General features: G+C 35.8%; 2 protein-coding genes across 2 annotated transcripts; both read right to left on the reverse strand.

Moving 5' to 3' along the window:
- Positions 1-1,393: 1,393 nt before the first annotated feature.
- LOC116288168 (coronin-2B) lies at positions 1,394-12,648 on the reverse strand. The gene is made up of 8 exons (XM_089027222.1): positions 12,269-12,648; positions 8,552-9,103; positions 7,461-7,568; positions 6,663-6,869; positions 5,767-5,961; positions 5,315-5,437; positions 4,579-4,708; positions 1,394-3,879 (listed from the first exon to the last, which is right to left on the reverse strand). Exons 1-7 carry the CDS (start codon positions 12,476-12,478, stop codon positions 4,580-4,582), a joined length of 1,524 nt encoding a protein of 507 aa, XP_088883348.1. The 5' UTR covers positions 12,479-12,648; the 3' UTR covers positions 1,394-3,879; position 4,579.
- Positions 12,649-15,456: 2,808 nt separating this feature from the next.
- On the reverse strand, positions 15,457-21,903 carry LOC116288182 (cysteine dioxygenase type 1). Its single transcript, XM_031694934.2, has 5 exons — positions 21,644-21,903; positions 21,470-21,547; positions 18,635-18,795; positions 17,865-18,034; positions 15,457-16,307 (listed from the first exon to the last, which is right to left on the reverse strand). Exons 1-5 carry the CDS (start codon positions 21,814-21,816, stop codon positions 16,290-16,292), a joined length of 600 nt encoding a protein of 199 aa, XP_031550794.1. The 5' UTR covers positions 21,817-21,903; the 3' UTR covers positions 15,457-16,289.
- Between the last annotated feature and the right edge of the window lie 363 nt (positions 21,904-22,266).

The raw sequence follows: 22,266 nt of genomic DNA on the forward strand, positions 1-22,266 counted from the left end.
CAAAGTTTTCGTGTATTTTACTTTACCTTTTGCAAACCTTCTCACCAGGCGCAAATATTCTTTTGGTTTTCTAATACTTGGACTTTTTTGCGATTCGTTTTCAGTAATTTAAAATGATTTTTTACTGGTCAACTGACGTTTCACGTTTGCCGTGAACGTAAATCTAAAACCCTCTAATAACTATATATTGACCTCGCATTTATAATGAGGGTTATAACAAAAATAAAGCCTTGTGAATAACAAAGAAAACCGTGTCAATTGAGAAATAAAACATCTTCGAAGCATATCGTGTCCAGCTCCATTGATGCGAAAAACTGACCGTACGTTGCAAATATCAAGGATCTGCAGATTTAGTTTGAAAACAATTGAAAAACCTCGGCAACAAAGTTAATATTTACATCCAACCCGATTTTGTTAGCCGCAAGCTGAATGATGAGTTAAAATATAAAGAAACTATACCACCTTTAGTCAGCCAGCAACGCAGTAGTTTATGAATTTCAATGTGGCTTGTGTGATGCGAGCTATGTAGGCTACACCGTATACCCGGGGGGGCGGGATACTCCCCTACATTTGATATACGGGTATGTGCCGCCCTATAGGGTATGGTTTTTCGGCTTTTGGGTCTGGGGTAGGGTATCACTTTTGTGCATTTTGTCTGGGATAGGGTATCATTTTTGTCTGGGATAGGGTTACGATTTGGTCGTTTTAGTCTGGGATAGGGTTAACGATTTGGTCGTTTTTGTCTGGCGAATAGGCTACGATTTCTGCCGGCACGAAAACAATAAATATGTTAGTAAGTATTGATTGTAATCTATTGAATAACCGTTTTTGGAATAGGGTATACATGATTGGGTTTAGTCTGGGATAGGGTGTACAATTCTTAGTTATAGTCTGGTTCTTATATAGTCTAGTTCTTAGTTATAGAAATTTGAGCAAGAGAGGGGTGACTAGTCACCTATATTACAACCCCTGGGTCTGCCACTGCTGCCATCATGTAATGGTGCAAAGCCTCTATATTATACTATGCTGTGGGAGATGATGAAGCTTATATTTTATTAAGACACCAATTTTGAGTTTATATTCTTTATATACTAAAAATTACCATGTTTAGAAATATTTAGTCAAAAAACTAGGTTGAATGCTGAATACTGCAATAGTGCATTCCAAGACATTGTGGGTCGTTAATTTGAAATAAAACGTAAATATACAGCAACTAACTCTCTACATGTAGTTAGTATATTGTTTCAGATGGAATACACAAAAAATAGAATAAATAATTATTATTAATCCTACTTTAGACAATGTCACTACGACCCGCAATGCACTTCAGTCTTTGGAATGCTTTATTCAGTATTCAGTATTCAACCTTTTTTGAAATAACTGTACATGTAGATGAAACAACAACTGAATATTTAATGATAACTTCATACAAAGTAACCTTAAATTTATGTTTAGGAATATTTGTGTATGTACTAGATGTTGTTACAAGTGCTTGTTAAACACATTCATAAACATATAAACACTGTTTGGAAGTGATATGGACTTGCTGGCCTTCAGTGTAAATATACTTAATACAGCATAGTGACAGCTGCTGACATCACATGCAAAGACCCCTTGCATGTGACATCAAAGCAGCTCAATCTGGGGGACAAAACAAAAGAATTTCAATCTCCTGAGAATTGAAACCTATTGTTTTGTCCCCCTGCAAGAAAGGTGTCTATAGGGAATCCTTTGCACACTTCCTTTTGTTCAGTTAATTAGCACCAATTTTCTTACTATTCTTATGAGGAAATACAAATTTATGAACCATTTTGGTAGTGGTAGTAAAATGACACCATCATGCAAATTAATGTACTATACCAAAAAACAATACCAGCTGTAAGATCTATTCTCTACTTTCACATCCCCATAATACTTTGCGTCTTTGGGGGGTAACCAGAGGGTAAAAACCTACTTTTTTTACTGAAGGCTGATCAGACAATGTTGACAATACCTTGTTTGGTATCCAAAGATAAAATGAAGTAAAAAACAGAAAAAGATAGAAGCTTAGTATTGGTAAATTTTAAACATTTTTTGGTAAGTCAATACCATTTTCTGTAAGACCAAAACTCTTGATGATCTGTACATGCAAAAATAACTTGGAATAAACTGATAATCAGTATTGTACAGATAAAAGCAGGTATAGTATAAATTCAATTAAGAAACCTTTCAATTTGGGACAGTTTTTTGATAGGTTATCCACAAAGACGCAAGGCATTATGGGGATGTGAAAGTAGAGAATAGAATGAGTCGTAATAGATATAACTAACAAAAGAGCAGCATAAATCATATTACACCAGCGATAACCTGACTTCCTGTGTAATCTATCAGCAGTTATCTGATGTAATCATGCATATGCACACACATTGATACATGGTTCTTGCTAGACTAAGAGCTAAGTCCCTCTATTTCCTTTGGTCACTATCCATCTGAACGTTCCGTGTCGATTGGTTGAGGAATATTGTTTACGAGTCAAAAGTCCCTGGGGGAGGGGGATGGGGAGGGAGAGACGAAAGAAAGGACTTTTGACTCGTAACCAACCTTCCTCGACCAATCGACACAGACAGACAGACAGACAGCGAACAAGGGAAATAGAGGGACTTAGCTCGCAGTCTAGGTTCTTGCCGGGTTAGACAATTGCAATTACAATTGCATTAATCCTGCCAATTCTAACATGGCTGCATGCCATCTTGTAATAGTGCAAAACCTCTATTCTAAAAACTCATCTTTACTGAGTCTCCAGGGATATACACCTATTTCAAAAAACGTTGTCAGTCGGAGATCTGAAATCTGAGACCGAAAGGAATTGTGGGTTGTAAGCTGTTAATAACTTGATATACTAACTTTGAGCAATGACCTGCGCTTGCAAACTATCTGGGTAAGTGTATGTTGAATTTTTAATGAGAAAACACTCCCTCCCCCACAATTCCAATCAGTCCAAAATTTCTGATTTCAGATATCCAATAACCGACAAATTTTTTTGAAATAGGTGTATATGTGGAAGTATGTGCTCACAGTCTAAGTATATACTATACAACCAACAGTATTTATGTGATTGAGAGCTATTAACTGCATTCTATTTTGGACTGCATCTCAGTGCCCAATTTTGACCCTGTATGCGGCCTCCTTATGATGTGCTATTACCGCCATTTGCATTGCTACACGGCCACGCCAGACAAAAATCACGACATGCACCTTGCAATAGACTGCCATCAATCAAACAAGTCGACGTCATTTACACGCGTTTGGATCGGCTCGGATACTAGTAGGCCCAGTGAGTGTGGCTCATAATACTTGTAAACAATCGATTGAAGTTTTGGTGCCCTTTGAATCACACACGCGTGTAAATGGAGTCAACGTGTTTGATTGACGGCAGTCTATTGCAAAGTGCAGGTCACAATTTTTGTCTGGGGTGGCCGCTTAGCAATGCAAATGCCAGGTAACAATTATCATATTTATCCTAAATGAGCACTACTTAATTGATTGATTGAATGTACAAACAAATTTTTAAAAATCAACAAATTCGTATACATTATTATTATTATTATCTTTTTTTCAACTTGAAAAAATATTGTGCAAAATGATTGATATATAATACCTAAAATATGTTCAAATCTATACTACCATCATTTGAGAGAAGTTTTTTAGTTCTCTTCATAGCTACTATAAAGCTATGCCAAAGGAAATATTAAAATACATTGTAAAGACTACCTAGAAAAATTCGAAGAATCTGTCTTTTTAGGGATTTAAGTGCAGAGCATTGCACTCTTATTCTTTTCGTTGAATTTGTTTTTTTCATTACAAAATGGTTTTACTTGAAAAACAGGTTCTTGTGAGGTCCTGAAAAAGAGGAGAAAAATTGTTTAAAGGATTAAGTTTGAAAAAAATTCTCAGTTTATCTAAATCAGGACACATGTAACTCACAGTTGACCCACAGGGGAGAATTAAATGATATAGCATTGTATTGTAGATTAAACCCTAAACCAAACTCCTTTCAGAGCACATCTAACTTGGAAACAACCTCTTGGCTGGTCAATTAATGTCAGAGTATGTCTATTAGATTGAACCCTGACACAACCTCTGGGCTGATCTCAGTCAGCAGGGCACGGCTAACTCACAGATTGAACCCTGAAACAACCTCTATGCTTATCTAAGTCAGGGTATTACTAACTCACAGATCAAACCCTGAAACAACCTCTGGGCTAATCTAAGTCATGGCAGATCCAACCCTAAACAATCTCAGAGCCGAGTTAATGTCAGAGCATTGCTAACATACAGATTAAATTAGAATTTTATGTGTTGGGGTCGACCTATCCTAGAGGTGTGAGACAAAAGCAATATATAGTTATTGCTCTATCACACTTGATTCTTAAACCCTAGATTTTTACTGTGGTCTTTGATGTTCTGTGAACTCAGTAGTTATACAAGCTGCATGCAGCTATTGGCTGGCGGAAATGAAAAACCAATTTCACAACAAGCCAGTTTGAATGTCTGAGTTCGCAGAATATGGAAAACCGAAGTAACATCAACTTCAATTACCTTAGAACCCAAATTTGTCGCTATAGTATTTGTGGTCTCTCTCAAGTTTGTCAATTTTTGCATCTCGGACTTTGAGCTGCATCTTGAGTGAATGAACTTCTTCGAATAAATCAGCATACGCCACACGCAACTGAAATTGAAAAATATATTATTAATGCATGTTAAATGTGCAGTGCGACATGTATAAGGCCACCCTAAACAAATTTGAAATCAAATTCATAAAAGAATTAATCTCCTTTTTGATACTAAACACAAGTCAGTCAAGAACAGTTAGTTATTCAAATTGGTCGCCTGCATATCTTGATTCGGTGTATAACAGTACGGAGACTTTGAATTCTGGAGTTTAAACTGTTTCTTGCTCACTCCTGATCATACTCACATATGCATGAAGTAAAATATCTCTCTAAAGAGAAAAATGTGAAAATTTGTGCAGATTCTATAATTCTTTGAAATACTCAATCATGATTGGCTAATTTGCATGAAAATTTGTCCAGGGTGGCCTTGGTTGGTAAAGTGATAAAATAAAATAGATGCTTATATTTAAAAAAGAGTATATAACCTGCTATGTAACAGATGTAAGTTATAGAGCATTTTTACGTGACGTCACAGCGGCATTATATGGGTGTACAAAGGGAATTGAACTCTATATTTATTCAAAAAATGTGCAGTTGCCTATTGTTTGGTACATCAATATGGCTAACTTGTCACACGAGTGAAAACGCTAGATATAACTTACAGTATCAAGATCCCATGACATGTAGTCACCCTTCCTGCTCGTTGTTTCTCCTTTGTTGCCATTGACAAGATGTGGTTCACTATAGGCTACATCATTTTGCATTTGCATGATCGGATTCTCTTCCTAAGAAGAAGGAATCAAAAAGTTATTGAGAAAAGAAATGGAGGTAGGAAGGAAGGAAGGAAGGAAGGAAGGAAGGAAGGAAGGAATCGAAGGAAGGTATTGAAGGAAGGAAAAGAATCGAAGGAAGGAATCGAAGGAAGGAAGAAAGGAAGAAATCGAAGGAAGGAATCGAAGGAAGGAAGGAAGGAAGGAAGGAAGGAAGGAATCGAAGGAAGGAAGGAAGGAATCGAAGGAAGGAAGGAAGGAATCGAAGGAAGGAAGGAAGGAAGGAAGGAAGGAAGGAAGGAACAAAACGAACAATTGATTGGCTGACTGACTGAAAGTTACCTTTTTTCAGTTCTTGCTTTGATAGGTGTCACTGCTTCATAAGATTCTCGGCTCATCCCATTGTCTCCTGTTATTCCAGCTAACAGATCGTCAAGGAGTGGACCCTTATTCATCCCTCTCAACCATTCATCTCCAGACATTGCTGGTCTGTTTGACAGTGTTGGCGGAAAGAGATCAAAATGGATGGTCCCTGAATCCTGTGTTTGAAATAGTAAATATTATCACCGATAAATAGACATATTAATTTATCTAAATAGATTTATTATTTTCCGATTCTATAAGTAATTATCTTTGATGAATTAATAAGATAATGAATTAATGATGGCATGTAATTGAACTGAGTGGAGTGCAATTTGGACCAAAATCATACAATTGATTACAAAATTAAATGACCGAGTAGCGGGAGTGCAATTTGTTAATCACAAGTTAATGATTTTGGTCCAAAATTGCACGACACGAAGTTCAATTACCACTTAATCATATCCTTTTTGTAATCATACACATGACTACATGACTATATGAAAAATACAATTTTTTTTGTTCCTTCATCACAAAATCTATCAAAAAGTGTGAAAATGTCCCAGTTCACAGAGAAAAACACTTTGAAACGCATTGAAAAGGCTTGTTTCATTCTCTTCTCTGATTGGCTGAATATAAGAATTCTGTTCTGAGATTGGTTCTTTCAAAGATGCGATTAAGAATGTGATTAAGAGCTCCTAAGGATGCAATTTTGAAATTAATCGCACTCCTTTGAACCAATTGCAGGATTTGGTATTAATAAAATAATGAATTAATGAAAATTAATGCTTACCTAGGGGAACAATCATTGGAATGGGTTTTATTAGTGATTATTATTGATCATTAATATAATAATTAATTAATAAAAGTAAATGCTTACCCTACGAGGAACAATCATTGGTATAGGTTCAATAAACCCATTATTGTGGAGCTTAAAAAACCGGGCCACCTCACAGTGGGCTACATCAAGGGCACGTTTTGGCATGACACCGAAGCCACGCTGCGGCGATGAGCTTCTGTATTCATTTAGTAACACAAGGTAAGGCTCCTCTTCAAGAATTTCATAATAGCGAATGTTACCATCGCCCTGTGGATTAAGTATTAATGACATTAATAGTTTAATTAATAATTAATTAATAGTTTGCGAGATTATTTATATTACAGTGTGACTACTCCAACCAAAGCCACCTCGACAAATTTTCTACAAATTAGCCAATCAAAAATAGGAATTTGACCAATAGAATTGCTACAAATCGGACAATTAATATCCATGGGTTTACATGGCTGAGAAGACTGCCGGCACCTCTGTTGTCGAATATAAACATGCTGTTGCATAGTAACATGGAGATAAGATCTAACAGTGTCAGCCTGATTACATCTTTGTCTGGTATAAAACCTCCTTCATGGTCATGATTTTTATTGTGTTTCCTTCATGAATTATTAATGAGTTTTTTGATAGAAAACTAGAAATTAATTTTTAAAGAGGGAGGAAAATTGGAGAACCTGGAGAGAAAACCCTTGAAGTACAGGAGAGAACCAACAAACAACTATACTCACATATGACAATGAACCCACAGAGGCACTCAAACCTGGGTAGCATTGTTGAGAAGCGAGCACTCTTACTACTATGTCACCCATGCTTCCAAGACCTATTTAATTGAATCCAAAGTTTTATTACCTTGCCCGCTAGATAGACCATTCTTGTATCTGGGTCGTAGTACACCATTAGTAATCCTGAGGACTCGTCAACTGGCTCAATTGTAAGTGGTTTATGTAATCCATTGGCCTAAAAAAAAGTAAATGAGAGTGAAATATGATGAGAAACTCAACATCGGATTACTGCTGTTTACATACCATGTGAACTCTGTAGCTGTGAGTTGTACGCTGAATTTGGTTTTTCACTGCCGCCAGTCAAAAATATGAAAAGTACCAACTGATTAGGTTTGATTGACTGCAGTGAAAAAACAAATTTCAGCATTCAGCTCACAGACACAGAGTTCTCATGTTTATGGAAATAGCAGTACCTTAAACACTATTTTCATTGAGCACTTATGCATGTGCATTGATCGACCAAAACAAGTCGCTAAAATTGGCAATAGATAATCACCAAACAAATGAATTGCTCACATGTACCTTCTGACAGAGCCCATGTACATTTATATACTCTACAATTTTTTTTAATTGATGGCAATATATTTCAATCTGTGGCTCTTCTCAATCAGAGCATAGCAATGAAAACAATGGTAAGAATACATAAAATACGCAGGTAGCCTGGAAAATATCTTTTTAGCACTATCTAATGTTTAACAATTATTTGCTAAAGGCAAAGTAAAATGGGGGATTATTTACCCAAAGACACCAGTCTTTGAGGGGCGAGGTTAATATCCCACTGATAACCGTACTGAGCCTGAGGGGAATAATATTGTTTTGGTATAATTTTAGACTTGAATATCAGAGAGAAGATTGATTCAGGAATTAAATAAACTTTTTTTGTATTACTAAGTTTCGCTTTGGCAAACATTGGTAAACCTATTCACTGCTTGAGCAGTAGATATCATCTCTCATAATAGTAGTCCCTTTCACAGTTCCCTTTACCCTGTCGAAAGGTAGCCATGCCTTTGTATCGAAGCAGGATGAATGGTGAGCTTGCAATAATAGAAACTTATGAATAATTGTCCAATAAGTGTTAAAAAAAGGACTTTACTCTCTTCGATGCAAAAGCACCTTTCGAGATGGTGCAGAGATCTGTGAAAGAGACTATAAACTTACCAAGTCCCACAGTGCAACCTCTCGTTGATTCATTTTCGAAAAACCAGAAGTAAACAAATAATTTGAATTTCCAACAAATGTTATTTGGGATCCTTTAGGACCTCTGTGTCCAAAATCACTAGCTATAAGCTTGCCTTCTCTTGGATCTATCACCCGGATCTTTTTATCCTTGCACGTCGTTGCAATCAAACTTCCATTCCAATTAAAAGACAATGAAAATATAGTGTCCGGGTGTCCTTTGAGTATCAGAACTGCGGCTTCACGCTCGACATCCCAAATAATCACCACATTATCAAAGCCAGCACTCGCGATGATATTACTTGCACATGGATGCCATCGAACAATGCCGACTTTTCTTTCATGCCCACATAGTTGACCAACATAATCCTTCAAATCTTCATTTAAACCTCCATCGGGAATATACCAAATTTTGATAGTGCAGTCCTCTGATGCTGATGCTAATGTGTTGTCATCAAAAGGATTCCATTGAATGTCCAACACTGGTCCCTTGTGGCCACAGACTTTTGGGTAGGTTAGAGGAATACGACCATACTGTAGATCAGAGTGAAAATTTTAAAAATTTTGACAAGGTTTTATACTACAACAGTTTTGTATTCAATGCATACTGCTATTTTAGAAGACCAGACTCATTTGCACAGGCTTAGCCTTGTTTAAAAGTCAGCTATTCACAGACACCATTACAGTTGATTTCATAAAACTTCAGGCCACTCCATGTCTGAAGTTCATTCGCAAGTTCACTACTTTGTAATCCATTTCACTCCGAAGTTCCGACGGTTGTCAGCGATCTTTCAAACTGATAATACAGTAGCTTTCTAAAACTTCTCAAATCTACCGTTTAAATTCAATTTTCAAAGTGAAATTTCATTGCGACAAAAGGAATTTGACTCTGTACATTGTCTGGATTACAATTTTCGAAGAGTATATGGTTTAAAGAAGCAATAATTCCAGTAAATGTTTGAATTCTAGACATCAACAAGTCACTGTTGATTGAACCAATTTCACAAAAAGTTCGCAAGTTCGGGACCAACTTGGGAACTAACTTTGGAATTAAAGCGGCCGAAGTTTTGTGAAACCAACTGTAAAAGTCTGTGGGATTTCAATTCAAAACATTGGTATTGTTCAAGCTGCACATTCTTTACATTACACAGCTGACTTTTGCAAATGATTTGACCTTAAGCAAGGCTAAGCCTGTGCAGATTAGTCTTTAATCATTAATATAACAGCAGTATTTACTGAATGATGAGACAATGGACTATTAAGGGCTAGCTATGGAAAGAACTTGATACTGCACGGCCAAAAGGATTCTGAACTGATCAATCTGGACGTACGTATTGAGCCTTGCAGTATACAGGCCGCATGTCATGTTGGACCCAACTATTAAATAACTGGCACAATGCAATATGAGACTTTCTTTTCCCTACAGTGAAGTGGTTATGATAAGCATCTGACTATAGTATCTGGTATCGGGAAGTAAGGTCATGACTACCTAATTCCTATCAGTAATTTTGATATTTTCCAAGTTCCTTTCAGCTAGTGGCAAACACATTATTTTTATACTTAACTTTCCAAGCTAATAAATTACTTTTATTATGGAGTAATAAGAACTGTGTAGCACATTTTTTATGCCGAATTTAAGTTCAATATGTCCACAATAATCTGGATATGAAGTTATTCTACCATAACATTCAAGCAAAAACAATAAAAAATGTTTATCAAACACAAGTGACCCTTGAAAGATATCCAATAAAGACAGAATAGTACAACAGGCTAATTGAAAACTGTTTAAGATCTGATGTACTGCAGATGCCATCTAAATACAACAGCACCACATCTCTAAGCATTGCAGAAATATTTCTTGAAAAATGGATTTCATTTTCAATTTGAAAACTTATATTTCCAGTTTGAAGCAAGCAGAAGTTGTGATTTAGTGTCTATGATGGCTTGACATAAGGGAATGACCTCTGAAATGAAAACTAATTGTGTATTTGGTTTTTACATAAGTAAAAAGCCTGGATAAAAAATTGAAGGACTTCTTGAACTCTCTCAGCTTTATCAATGGAGTATTCTAGAGGGGAAAAAAGGGAAAAAATATAGTAAATATTGAACAATGAAAGGATAAGAATCCTTTTGAAGTTTAAGTTTATAACCTCTTTTTTACGTCATCACAGCCATGTTGCAGTGCCATTTAACAAAATATCTGTCATTAGCTTTATCGTTAAGGGCACCACAATAACTACAATAGCCACCATGTTTTTGTCTTTTGACTCTCTTGGGAATGCTTGCAATGCAGCCATCAAGACGATTCAGGGCATCATGCATCTTATAGCTGTACCCTTGTAATAAAAACTATAAGAAAATTATGGAATGATGGGAAGTTTATAACCTTCTTTAATATAATTCAGGACATTATGCATCTTTGCGTTACCCTTGTCTAAGAACTATAATTAAGAATTACTGCCTTAAAAGGAATGTATTACCACATATGGATCATAACAATAGTTTGATTTCCAAAAATGCATAATTAAGAAATATATTCCTTCAATCTAGGATCTTACTTGGAGGATTGTTTGAAAAAAATTGCTAAAGTGTACGCTTGTTTTGGTCAAATGTGATTATAGTATTCTAGAGAAATGACAGGATGGTCAAAATTGTGGTTGAAAAAAGACTTGGCAAAACTTAACAAAGCTTCTAACACTTAGTATTCATAATTTATTGATAGCAAAACAAAAGATAATTTTACCTTGGAAGTAAGGAACAGCTTTGATTATTTAACAAACTCTGTACGTGAATGTTTGTAAAGAGTATTTCAATTCGAATCGCGAAAATAATCAAGATTTATTTATGAATTTTGACAATTAATTTACGAGCCTAAAAAATATTACAAACTTCGTGTTTTTATTTGAGTTATTTTCGAGTTAAAACTATTAAAAATATTCGAGGATTAACAAGCTTTATACAAAATTTCCAAAAGATTATTGCTTATAGTAATATATATTTGCATATCAAAGCTATAATAATTTTTAGAAAGTTATTTTCTGTCACAAGAACAACAGTTTAAAGCTGTTCAAAATGCGAGCGCTTTGCAATTATTGACAAATACAGTAACGACACCTCGGCACTAGAGCCCAAAGTGGCTTGGGTTTTTTTGATTCTTTGGAATTTAGCGTCAAATAAATCAACAAAAAAAACGCGTCTGTTTTACACTCGAATGGTTTTGAAACAGAAGAGAAATCTAGATTGGAATCCAGAAAGAACGATCGCTCGATTCGAGCCTTAAATAAATATCATAGTACACTAAGAACTTGATATTATTTTCCACGCTATTTAGACATCTAAAAAACAGATCTTCCATCGAAATATCACCAAATAAGAACGACCCAGATTGCTTTTACTACGAATCGAAGTTATTTAAAGTCAAAGCTGGCCGACAATTCGAGGTCTACACAAAAAAAAAAATTCAAAAATATAAACAAAATTTCTGTTGGAGAAATAATCCAAACCAGGCCTTGAAAATCTACAAAAACACTTGGGTTCTAAAGACATGGAATAGCTAAGTGTTGTAGAGTTCTTTAAGTTTAATTAAGAGTAATATTTCTTTCTCTCTTGGGAACAAATTTTTATGCTGCTAATGAAGAAGTATATATAAGCTTAGTTGAGCGAACGGTAGGAGCGAGGCAAACGCTGCAAATTACTCACCCTTTCTAAAGGCAAAACGATAAAAGGACCTCCACCTTGAGCTTCTAGTACTACAGCCAGAAATTTTGGATTTACAGCACAGAAATTACTTTCCCACGCGTTCTTGGAGATTCTTATTCCTTCGTAACAGAACTCTTTTTTATTTGGTTTACCAAATACATGCTTGAATTTGGAGACGTGTTTAGTGCGAAATGACTGCCGCAAAGCCATTGCTTCCCCAAATTAAGATGTCCTTTGGGTAATCTTGCGTCTTCTAGCTACAATTTAAGGTTCCAGGGCCGAAGAAAGGATAGCAGAAAGTCTTTTATGCCAGGGTTAGCATCCGTGAATGGCCTAAGATCGTAGAGAGAATGATAAAGTCTACATACCACAGTACTAAATCAAAAATACTTTTGCGTGACGTCGAAGGCATCCGTCACACAAATCCGCCCTTTCTTACACGCTTCCTTATTGGTCTATTCACCTGAATTCTCAATATAACACACATTTTGATTGGACAATTAGGTTACGCGCCAAGGAGCGTTGACGTCTTCCCACCCTAATCCTAATAGGATTTTCAACATTTTGACAGGAATACTATACTATATTTTTTATTTATTTCTTAGACGTCGATATTCATACCTACTTGACATATACTTGGCCTTAATAATTAATGTAAGACAATACGATAAAAGATTTGAGAATTCTGACGTAAAAAAAGATGTTTCAAAAGTTTTGTGATAATTTGATTCACTTGGTCATTGTTCGTTGGCGTAGTAACAGTAGTAACGATGTCAATGTGTCAAGGGAGTCAAAATGTCTGCGAATTAAAAGACAACCTTCACTTCTATTTTAATTTTTGTCCCATATGTTCCTATTTTTTATCAGTTTCTTTCACCCATTCTAAATTCTAGCCAGCATTCTCAGTTCTAAACTGTTTCTTCAGGGGACAGAAACCGCCCTTTTCGGACTTTTTTTTAAATGTTCACTTATCAATCCAACATTTTTGTCAAAAAAATACTTCTGAAAAGTGTCAAAATATGAAATTCAACTTCCAACTTATAAAATAGTCGACTTATTTTAATGTTCTGCGGGGTCGTGACAGTTGTTCTCTCTTGGTTTGCTCATGCGGATAAATCTGTTTTACATACCATTTAAGGCTATATCTCACCGAGTTTTATTTCATGGCCCAATAACTATATTACGACTAGCTCATTTATAATTTGTCACTGCGCAGCGTGGTATAGAAACGGCTGTTGCGTAAAACGGTACGAATCGTTGTCGCGTGGACCCATAAAAATCCGGGGCCCCTCTTTATCGCTACTCTCTCCACTCTCGCCGCCTCTAGTCCTCCTTATCCTTCTCTCATATAATCTATCCCATTAGGAGGGGTGGATTTAGGAATCGGAGAGAGTAGGGACCCAAAAAACTTTGACTAAAAGAGAAACTTCTACAAATCGTAGAAATTAATGGGGCCAGAAATTGAGGAACAAGCTAAGGACTCAACCAAAATAAAAGAGGGGAGGGGAGGGGAGGGGAGGGGAGGGAGACAACCACTTTTAGTCACCCCTAAATCCGCCTCTGCTTCCTCCTCAGTCTTTCCCCTTATCGACCCCTTATCCCTATAGATCTCCCTCTCCTTCTTACTTCTACATTGTTCTTCCATCTTTTTTTATTTTATTTCCAGCAGCGGTCTCTTCCGCTCCTTCTGCCTTAGCATCAATCCGCTCCTTCACCTCAACTTTGAAGCGTATTTTTTCTTCAATTAAGTTTAGTCTAGTTCCCCATCTTTACATTCCCTTCTATTCTTTGAGAGTTTTCCCCGAGGCCTGAAATTCTTAACAAGTTTCCTTGGAACAAGTTTTTACAGAACGACTCATTCGCAGCGTGAGCACTCCGTTTCTTGCCGCAAAAAGGTCAAACCACAGGAAACCCAACGACTAGGAACACATTTAAGACATCTTTTGAAACTTTTGCGACGGCCAAATAAATTAATAAAAGGACATGGATTAAACTGACAATGGAATTCTTTCTTTTTCCAGTACTGTTCGAACTGACTCGAGAAAATGTTTTAAAAGAAATCTGGCTACCTGTGGTGTCGCAGTAACAGTACTTAATATTCAGTAGCAAATCGATAAAGTAACATACGACAAGACGACTTCGCGTTCGACACCTTGTAATCTGAACTGGACATATAAAATAAAATAGATAAATAATTAATTAATTAATAGGATTTAGCAGTGGCATTTCTACAATAGCTCTTTATCCACTGTGATTCCAATTGGGATTTAGTTGACTTTTGCGGAAAACCCAGGAGAGAACCAACAAACAACTCTACTCACATACGACACCGAGCTCAGCGGGACTCGAATCCGTGTCGCATTGGTGAGCGCTCTCACCGCTACACCACCCGTGCTTTCCTAGGACATATAAGTACTTATCTAGAATATCTCAGACCAACATGGGATAACTAGCGTCATACAATTGGTCCTTGCAAAAACCTTTTTTTTTTTGTGAATTCGATTTCATTCGATTGCCCAATGAAATCGAAATGGAATCGAATGTTCGATTTCGTTTGATTGATTATGCCGCAGATTGGTATGGCGGCCAATTTGAATAACTATTGCTCTGCACTTGGTGACTGTCCGAATGTTAAAAGGTGTGATGTGAATGGGGTAGAAGTGAAAATCAGACAACTGCGTCTGAATAGACCTATCCCGAATTCGCTTGGATGACCATGAAACAAAGGTTTGAAGTCGAGACTGGACTTGATTCTTTTATTCATCAAGTTCAACCTCGACTCGAAACCATTGTTTCATGACCAGTCAAGCGAATTTGGAATAGGTCTGTTGGAATCAAAAGGATCTCTTTTACTTGGCTGTACTTATGCTTACAGTCAAAACGGCTCAAGCTTGCCCCCTAGATTCCATTAATGGTTTCATTATTTTAATATTGATTTCTTTTTTTTGAGAATACGAAAACTCGGGATTTAAAATAATAACCGATTTAAAACTCAAATTCTGATTGGATTATTCCATATAAGGAACACTGTAATCCAATCAGAATTCGAGTTCTGAAACGGTTGTTATTTTAAATCCTGATACTTCATAATGATATGTATGACAAAGGGTTTTCACTAACAATTTCAATCAACTGCTTCCGACAGCCGCTATCCATCTCAAGTTAAAACCAATAGTTAGTAACCAATATCTTATACACTTAGTGTTTTAATATCACTCACTATAAAGTTTTATTATTATTAAGGTTATGAATTTTTAATTTTTTTTTACATATTTATCATAGTAATTTTATAGTAGACTAGTCGAAGTGGAAGAAATATTCTGCTTCTATTGATGGGTTGCAAACTGCCATTCCCAAGAGAGTCGAAAGACAAAAACATGCCAGCCATTGTAGGTGCCGTTAACAATGGATTCCAATGAGAAATCTTTTGTTAAATGGCATCAACATGACAGCGATGACGTACCATGCAGTTCACCTTTTCGGCGCTAGCCATCACGGGGTATAAATTGTCTTAGATTGTGTTACGGTCACCAAAAAGTTCAGACATTTTTCTCGAATTTCCGTACAAATATACTGACTCTAAATACAAGTAAATGATCATTTTTCTAGCTTGATTGAAGCTTTTCTTTCTGCTGTTAAAATAGCTAACTAAAGAAATCTACCTAAAATTTCTCTTTAAACTCAGTGAATTTGTATGGGTATCCGAGAACAATTTCCGAACTTTTTGGTGACCGTAACACAATCCAAGCTAGTGCCGAAAAGGTGAATTGAATAATTATTTACTGTTTCCTCATATTTGAGTTTAACCAGTTATTTCTAGCCATTGGGGGACATATTTGCGACACTGCAGGCTATTTGTCCCCTAAAACATCAAAGCACTGCAATGGCAACTGGAGCCATATTTTTCCTCAACCTCAGAATGGTTTATTTACAGTAGTCTGTGTTGGAGAACATGAGTGATTGTCTCATTCACTAGTGTAAAAAACACTTTATATGTTTATTAAAGTGCCATGTAATATTCTCAGTTTCCAGTAGGCTTCTGTAGGGATGTAAAATAAAAAAGGAATCAGTTAAAATGTATAGTTGAATCTATAAATTATCCATTACCCCCACAGAGGAATTTGGAATTTCTGTGGGTGGGGGTCAGAGGAAGAACGAAATTACAGAGTTTGTATGGAAGAAAATTGGAATATTCCAGGGGTAGGGTGGGAATGTATAGTTCCATAAATTATCCATACCCCAACAGAGGAATTTCCAAGGAATGGGGGGTCTAGGAGTCTGTATGGAAGAAAATTGAAATTTCTGTGGATAAGGGGGAGGTCTTTAAATTTTACCTGTGGGGGGAGGTGTGGATAATTTCTGGAACTACACAACATATAATTATATGAAGTTGAGACTTACAAACATGACGTACAAAGGTAATGGAATCAGGATTCATATTTAGGTTCAGGACTGAGGTTGGATCAGGGAGGGGTAGGGGTATTGGATGAGTTAAGAGTTGGATGATTGGATGATGACTTGTGGAGTTTTAAAATATAATCAAGTTCCTGATAGATTTAGCAGATTTATACAGCAGAGGTTAAACAAATGCCTGCTACAAATTGGCACTTGTTCAGCCACATGTCTCTACAACACTGATCCTCTTCGCTGCTCATGTGGATTGGTCAAATTCTGATAAGTCTGACAAGACAAGTTATTGAGCATCCATTATCCATTACAAGGAAACAAAAGATTTTTACATGTACGAGAGGCTAGTCAGTGCAGAACAATAGTTATTCAAATTTTTTGCCATGTTTTATAAACCTCCTCGGCTCAGGCATAATGTTTTCACATTTCAGCGCTAGACCATGTGGCATTCCTGTAGAATAAGATTCTTTGTTTGATTTTTATCTATATTCATTTGTCTTCTCATGTGCAACGGAGCACAACATTTAAACAAAGAAATGATTAAGTCTTAAGTGAATGACATGTGCTCCGAAATGGGAAAACATTACGCCCAAGCCAAGGAGGTCTATTCGGTGTACACCTATTTCAAAAAATGTTGTCATGGCCAAAGGCGATAGTTCTGACATATAAGTGGTTTTGTTGAATACAAAGAACATTGAATCAGTCTCAACACTTTCTCAACACAAGGTTTATGATCTTGACGAGAATAAGAAGCAGAAACACAACTCATTCCAGCTATTCTATTAAGGGTAGCGTAGCATGGGTGTCATTCGCGGCTGTGTCGTCTTTCACTGCTGTGAGTCCAATGGGTCACTGGTTCAAGACCTGCGGTTGCCACATGTGAATTGAGTTTGTTTAATGTGTTGTTCTCTCCTATGCTACGAGGGTTTTCTCCGGGTTCCTCCCTCCATAAAAATCAACATGTGAGTTGAGAGTTGTGTGTATAAAATATTTGAGTATAGTAAGGAGTATGTATGGAGGATACACGGCCCCACAAGCTTAAAAAATATTTATTTTTATTCATTTTATTTTATTCTTGGATCTTGGAATGTCACCTCTATCACCTTTTGCAATGACAACATTTTTAAAAATAGGTATGATAATAAGATGTGATGGCATTACATAACGTAATGCTTTACCAACTACTTACAAATGGTGTTCTTTCTCCATATTTACTAAAGAACGTTACTTTACATATGTTTTTGTGTCCCGTTCTTTGGTCAAAGCTTTGGCACATATCAAATGGAGGGCAGTAAAGATGAAGAGAACAGGCAGTATCAGAGTGACTTGTGTTTTCCATTCGATGTAATCCAATTGAATCTGATGATAATGAAAAAATAGCCATTAAGCCTTATATCAGGGCTTATATAAAATAATAAAATGACTGCTGTTCACTGGACAATGTCTGGCCAGGTCAAATGTTTGCCTTACTGGTCATTTTGACCAGTAATGTCAAGCCAGAATTTGAGTATGACCGAGATAGAAAAAACTAGATTGGCCGAGATTATGACTGCAACTGATCGACAGTCAATTTGAGCCCTTGGTCAGATGATTCACATTGCTATACTTGCTTATAGGGTTAAAGTCAAATATTCTTTTGTTCTGAAGTCATGTAAGTGAGGCTAATGATATGAATTGATAGTTTTCAACCATTCCCAAGAGAATTAAATAAAAAAGACATGGTGGCCATGTTGGAGGATATAACAAAAGAATTCATTGACAATTCTGTTGTTAAGTTCCTCCAACATGGCCGCCGTGAAAACCATCAATTGACAGGGCTTGAAATAGGCACGGAAGAAAATTGGAAGTTCCTGGGGGTAAGTGGGTCATTTTACAAATTCTCTCAGTAGTGAGGGTATGGATATTTTCTGGAACTTCACATTGTATTATATTGTAATGTGCAGTTGGGGATTTTCTTACCATTTATATAAGCCACTTCATTTCTTCTCACAGTATTTACGGCTTTTATTTGTAATGGTTTTTCTGACTCTAATTCTGTCGGCCATTCAAACAAAGTTTCTTTGAGAGATCCATCCAGCATCTTGAGGAAGCAATGTGAGTCGGAATGATCATGAACTGAACTGGAATAAATAAACAAAAATATGTATATATTTTAAAATGTTTTATTAATAAAATATCTATTTTTCTCTATTATTCTTACGTGAAGATATTACATGATATTTTTCACATGTGGAAATAACACCATTGGTAAGAATTAAGAGTTGTATTCAACAGTAAAAATCCACCAAATTTTTTATCGCATCAATAATTATATATAAATAGATAACTATTATATAGATATCGATGAAATACCAGGTTTTTTTCTAGTGTCAAAAACTTGATATCTTTCACCAGTGGAAGATACCATATCTTTCACACGTGAAGATATCGCTGTTGACATAGTAACATATTTTTTATTAAAGAATTTTTGAGCTTTTGTTTTATTTAAGTTTCATCGATATCTACATAATAAACAGAACATTACATGGCCGCTTGGAGATACGAACTTTATCTTCTTGTGTTCAATTTAGATATCTCACTCATTAGATATCAATTGAACACTCGAAGATAAAGTTCGTATCTCTGCGCGCCCATGTAACATCCTCTATATGCTGCACTCTATAATTCATTCAATGCATGAACATTTCATTCTCTTGCTTATTATTTTTTTATGTATTTTTAATGCTTGGGCAGTCAAGTTTTGGACAGACTCAAAATTTTTTTTAAATGTGTTATTTCCCCAGGGTCAAAAACCAGGGGGAAATTTCACCTGCAAATATAATTCAAAGGGCAATATTTGCTGCACTGAAACCTATTTATAACATGGTTGAGTGGACTGATAGAATATGATAAAACAGTAATGTCTAGGTGATGGCCACCATACAACAGACGGAGATAATGACTGCCCTCTTCAAAATCCCCATAGCACCAAACTACTTCGTAAATTATGAATGCGTCTCCAAGCACTAGATCATCACATCTTACAAAACAGATCTAATTAGCATAAAGTGAGTTTGTTTAAAAGGATTTGATTGAAAGCACTGCACAAAACAGATTCAATACTCCATTTTACAGTTCCTTTCAGTGACCACAAATAATATTTCCGATTTGGAACTGTAAAAGAGGTATTATGGGAACTCTGTGTCTCTGAGTTGCCACTGAAATTTGGATTTTCACTGCCATCAGTCAAAAATATGAAAGGTACCAACTAATTAGGTTTGGTTGACAGCAGTGAAAAACCAAATTTTAGTAGCAGCTCTCATAGACACAGAATTCGAATGTTTACGAAAATTGCAGTAACATAAAGTAAGTTGGTAAAAAAGGTTTTAAAGGTTTTAATTGAACAGCATCACACATAACTAGAATATGTTTCTGGGAATTGTAAAAAAATAGACACTTTTTTAGAAATTTACAATCCCTGAAAACCTAGGCGAATAAATAAACCTTTAAAGTGGCTTAACGATTTTAATGAAGAACCATACACGTTTTGAACTTCAAGAGGGCAAAACCCTCAAATTTTGCAGGGGACTCTCTATTTTTTGTTATTTTCTAGAATAATTAACAATTATTTGCCAAAGGCAAAGTGAATATCGGGGAATATTTACCGAGACGCGAGGTAAATATTGTCCAATATTCACTGAGGCTGAGGCAAATAATTGTTTTAGTATAAATACACAAGTGGTTCTTTCAAAAAAAGGAAGAAAAGAAAGAAGATAAAAGACACATTTAAAATTAGGAAAATTTTTAATTGCAGTGACAAACGCGGCTTTCAATTACAAGACAGGCAAACTCCGACTTTGCGAATCAAAACAGTTTGTTTGAGCTTATTTGATTGTTTTAAGTCCTTTTTTACCTTTGAACAAAGTTAGTGCAAATTTGTTAACCTCTTTAGTCCTTTTGGGGACAGCATTTTCTTTCATTATTTCTAATTCCCCGGTAACAGCAGCAAAGCGGCTGGCCGCCATTTTGGATTATCGTTAGAGGTGATTATTGTGTGATAGTTTGAGTTTCTCGACCAATCAGCTTGATTTTCGCTATTCTTCCAAAATGGTACATACGCATGTCATTCCGGAGTGATTATCTCAAAAAGAAGCTAGGGACACCCCCATTTTTCTTTCCATTTTTGAAATGAGCATTAATATTTCAGGTTAAAAAAGTCTAATTTTATGTTTATTATTTACCAAAAGTAGTCAGATGTTCTCAGAGATATTTTCACCTCTGATGCATAAAAAGGTTCAAACATTTCAAGAAAAATAATTAACCTGAATCACTTCCACTATCCCTTTCCTATTCCTTTTAATTTGATTGTATTCCATTCCTTTCTTCTGTGTAATAAAATGCAGTTAAAATTAAACTCATAAATAGAGAAATATTGAATAAATGCTAAAGCTTATTTTTAATATTTTTTTCGTGATATTTGCAAGAGGTATTATATTTAGGCACGATAATTTTTTGGGAGAGAAATTCTTGAAGAGATAAAAGGCAATTGATTTTGAAGCGTAGAAAAACCATGAACAGTATCATCAAAGAAAAAACTTTTAAAAAGGTGATGATGAAATACGGTTTTGAAAATTTAGTCGGTCGCCAAGGAATCCTTTGAAAAAAAATTAGATCAAAAATGAATGCAAATAAGTCATAAGGTTTAGCAGGATTTACCGGTAACATAAAATATGGAAGTTTAAGGAATAGTTTTAGGTTAAAATTAGAAGAAGAATGTTATGGTTTTATTTTTTTAAATTATGAATTTCAACTAACCTTCCTTGTCCTTCGCCCCAACACAAGACAATGAGGTTGAACTTTCCGTTCCCTTCGTCGACCAAATTTCTCGTATATCTGTAGAAAAAACAATTGCAAATCCACCAATTAAACACACAATATACCCCATTACCTAATGAAAGCATAAGTACTTTTTAGTTTGATATTTCTCACCTATATGGGTCATAATTAGCGTAATTTTTCCAATCTTCTTCCTTAGAAACGTAAGACTCCATCAATTCGCGGACTTCTTCAACGTTTATATGATCATCTTCAAAAACCTCATGAAGAGCTCGAACGAGCTCGTCGAGGCTTTTGGCGACCTTTATCGTTCTTTTAGAAGACATTTATGAAGGGAAAAAAGGTATTTTTTGGTAGAAATCTTGATTTTACTCGACAGATTCCTCGTTGTCACACATGTGCAGTAAAACAACTGAGAGGCTTGGCACGTGCACAAGTACTAGTAGCCTTACATCACCTTGAATGAATTGATCATTTGATCAACAGAATTAAATATGCAAAATACAAAATTCCCCGCCAAAAAAAGTCCAGTATTAAACTCTGCTCATTAAAAATTTTGATTTTCACTCTTTGTTATTAAATATATTCATTTATCTTGATAAATGTATAAAGAATTTAAAGTTGTATTTTTTGAACTCTGATCTTGTAGACGTATTCTCCTTTAGGCGTACCGTAACCACCCTCACAACGCCTTTCTTTTGATGACACGTCCTTGAAGTGCTTGAAAAAAAGTCTTTTTTACTGGATTTCCCACCGTACCCCAACCTCGAAGCTCC

This window comes from Actinia tenebrosa, unplaced genomic scaffold (genome assembly GCF_029948245.1).
Source record: "Actinia tenebrosa isolate PJP-AT-01 unplaced genomic scaffold, QUT_ActTen_1.0 PGA_scaffold11__36_contigs__length_13525064, whole genome shotgun sequence".
Classification (NCBI taxonomy): Eukaryota; Metazoa; Cnidaria; class Anthozoa; order Actiniaria; family Actiniidae; genus Actinia; species Actinia tenebrosa.

What these genes read in the sequence shown, in the direction of transcription:
- LOC116288168 (XM_089027222.1), bottom strand. Translation starts at nt 12,478, where the DNA reads ATGGCTTTGCGGCAGTCATTTCGCACTAAACACGTCTCCAAATTCAAG. An exon ending in TCGTTTTGCCTTTAGAAAGG is followed by an intron (nt 9,104 to 12,268) that starts GTGAGTAATTTG and finishes TCTGATCTACAG; the next exon opens with TATGGTCGTATTCCTCTAAC. An exon ending in TCAAAGCAAGAACTGAAAAA is followed by an intron (nt 5,438 to 5,766) that starts AGGTAACTTTCA and finishes CCTTCTTCTTAG; the next exon opens with GAAGAGAATCCGATCATGCA.
- LOC116288182 (XM_031694934.2), bottom strand. Translation starts at nt 21,816, where the DNA reads ATGTCTTCTAAAAGAACGATAAAGGTCGCCAAAAGCCTCGACGAGCTC. An exon ending in GCTAATTATGACCCATATAG is followed by an intron (nt 21,548 to 21,643) that starts GTGAGAAATATC and finishes TTTTTTCTACAG; the next exon opens with ATATACGAGAAATTTGGTCG. An exon ending in TGAAGTGGCTTATATAAATG is followed by an intron (nt 18,035 to 18,634) that starts GTAAGAAAATCC and finishes CATTATCATCAG; the next exon opens with ATTCAATTGGATTACATCGA.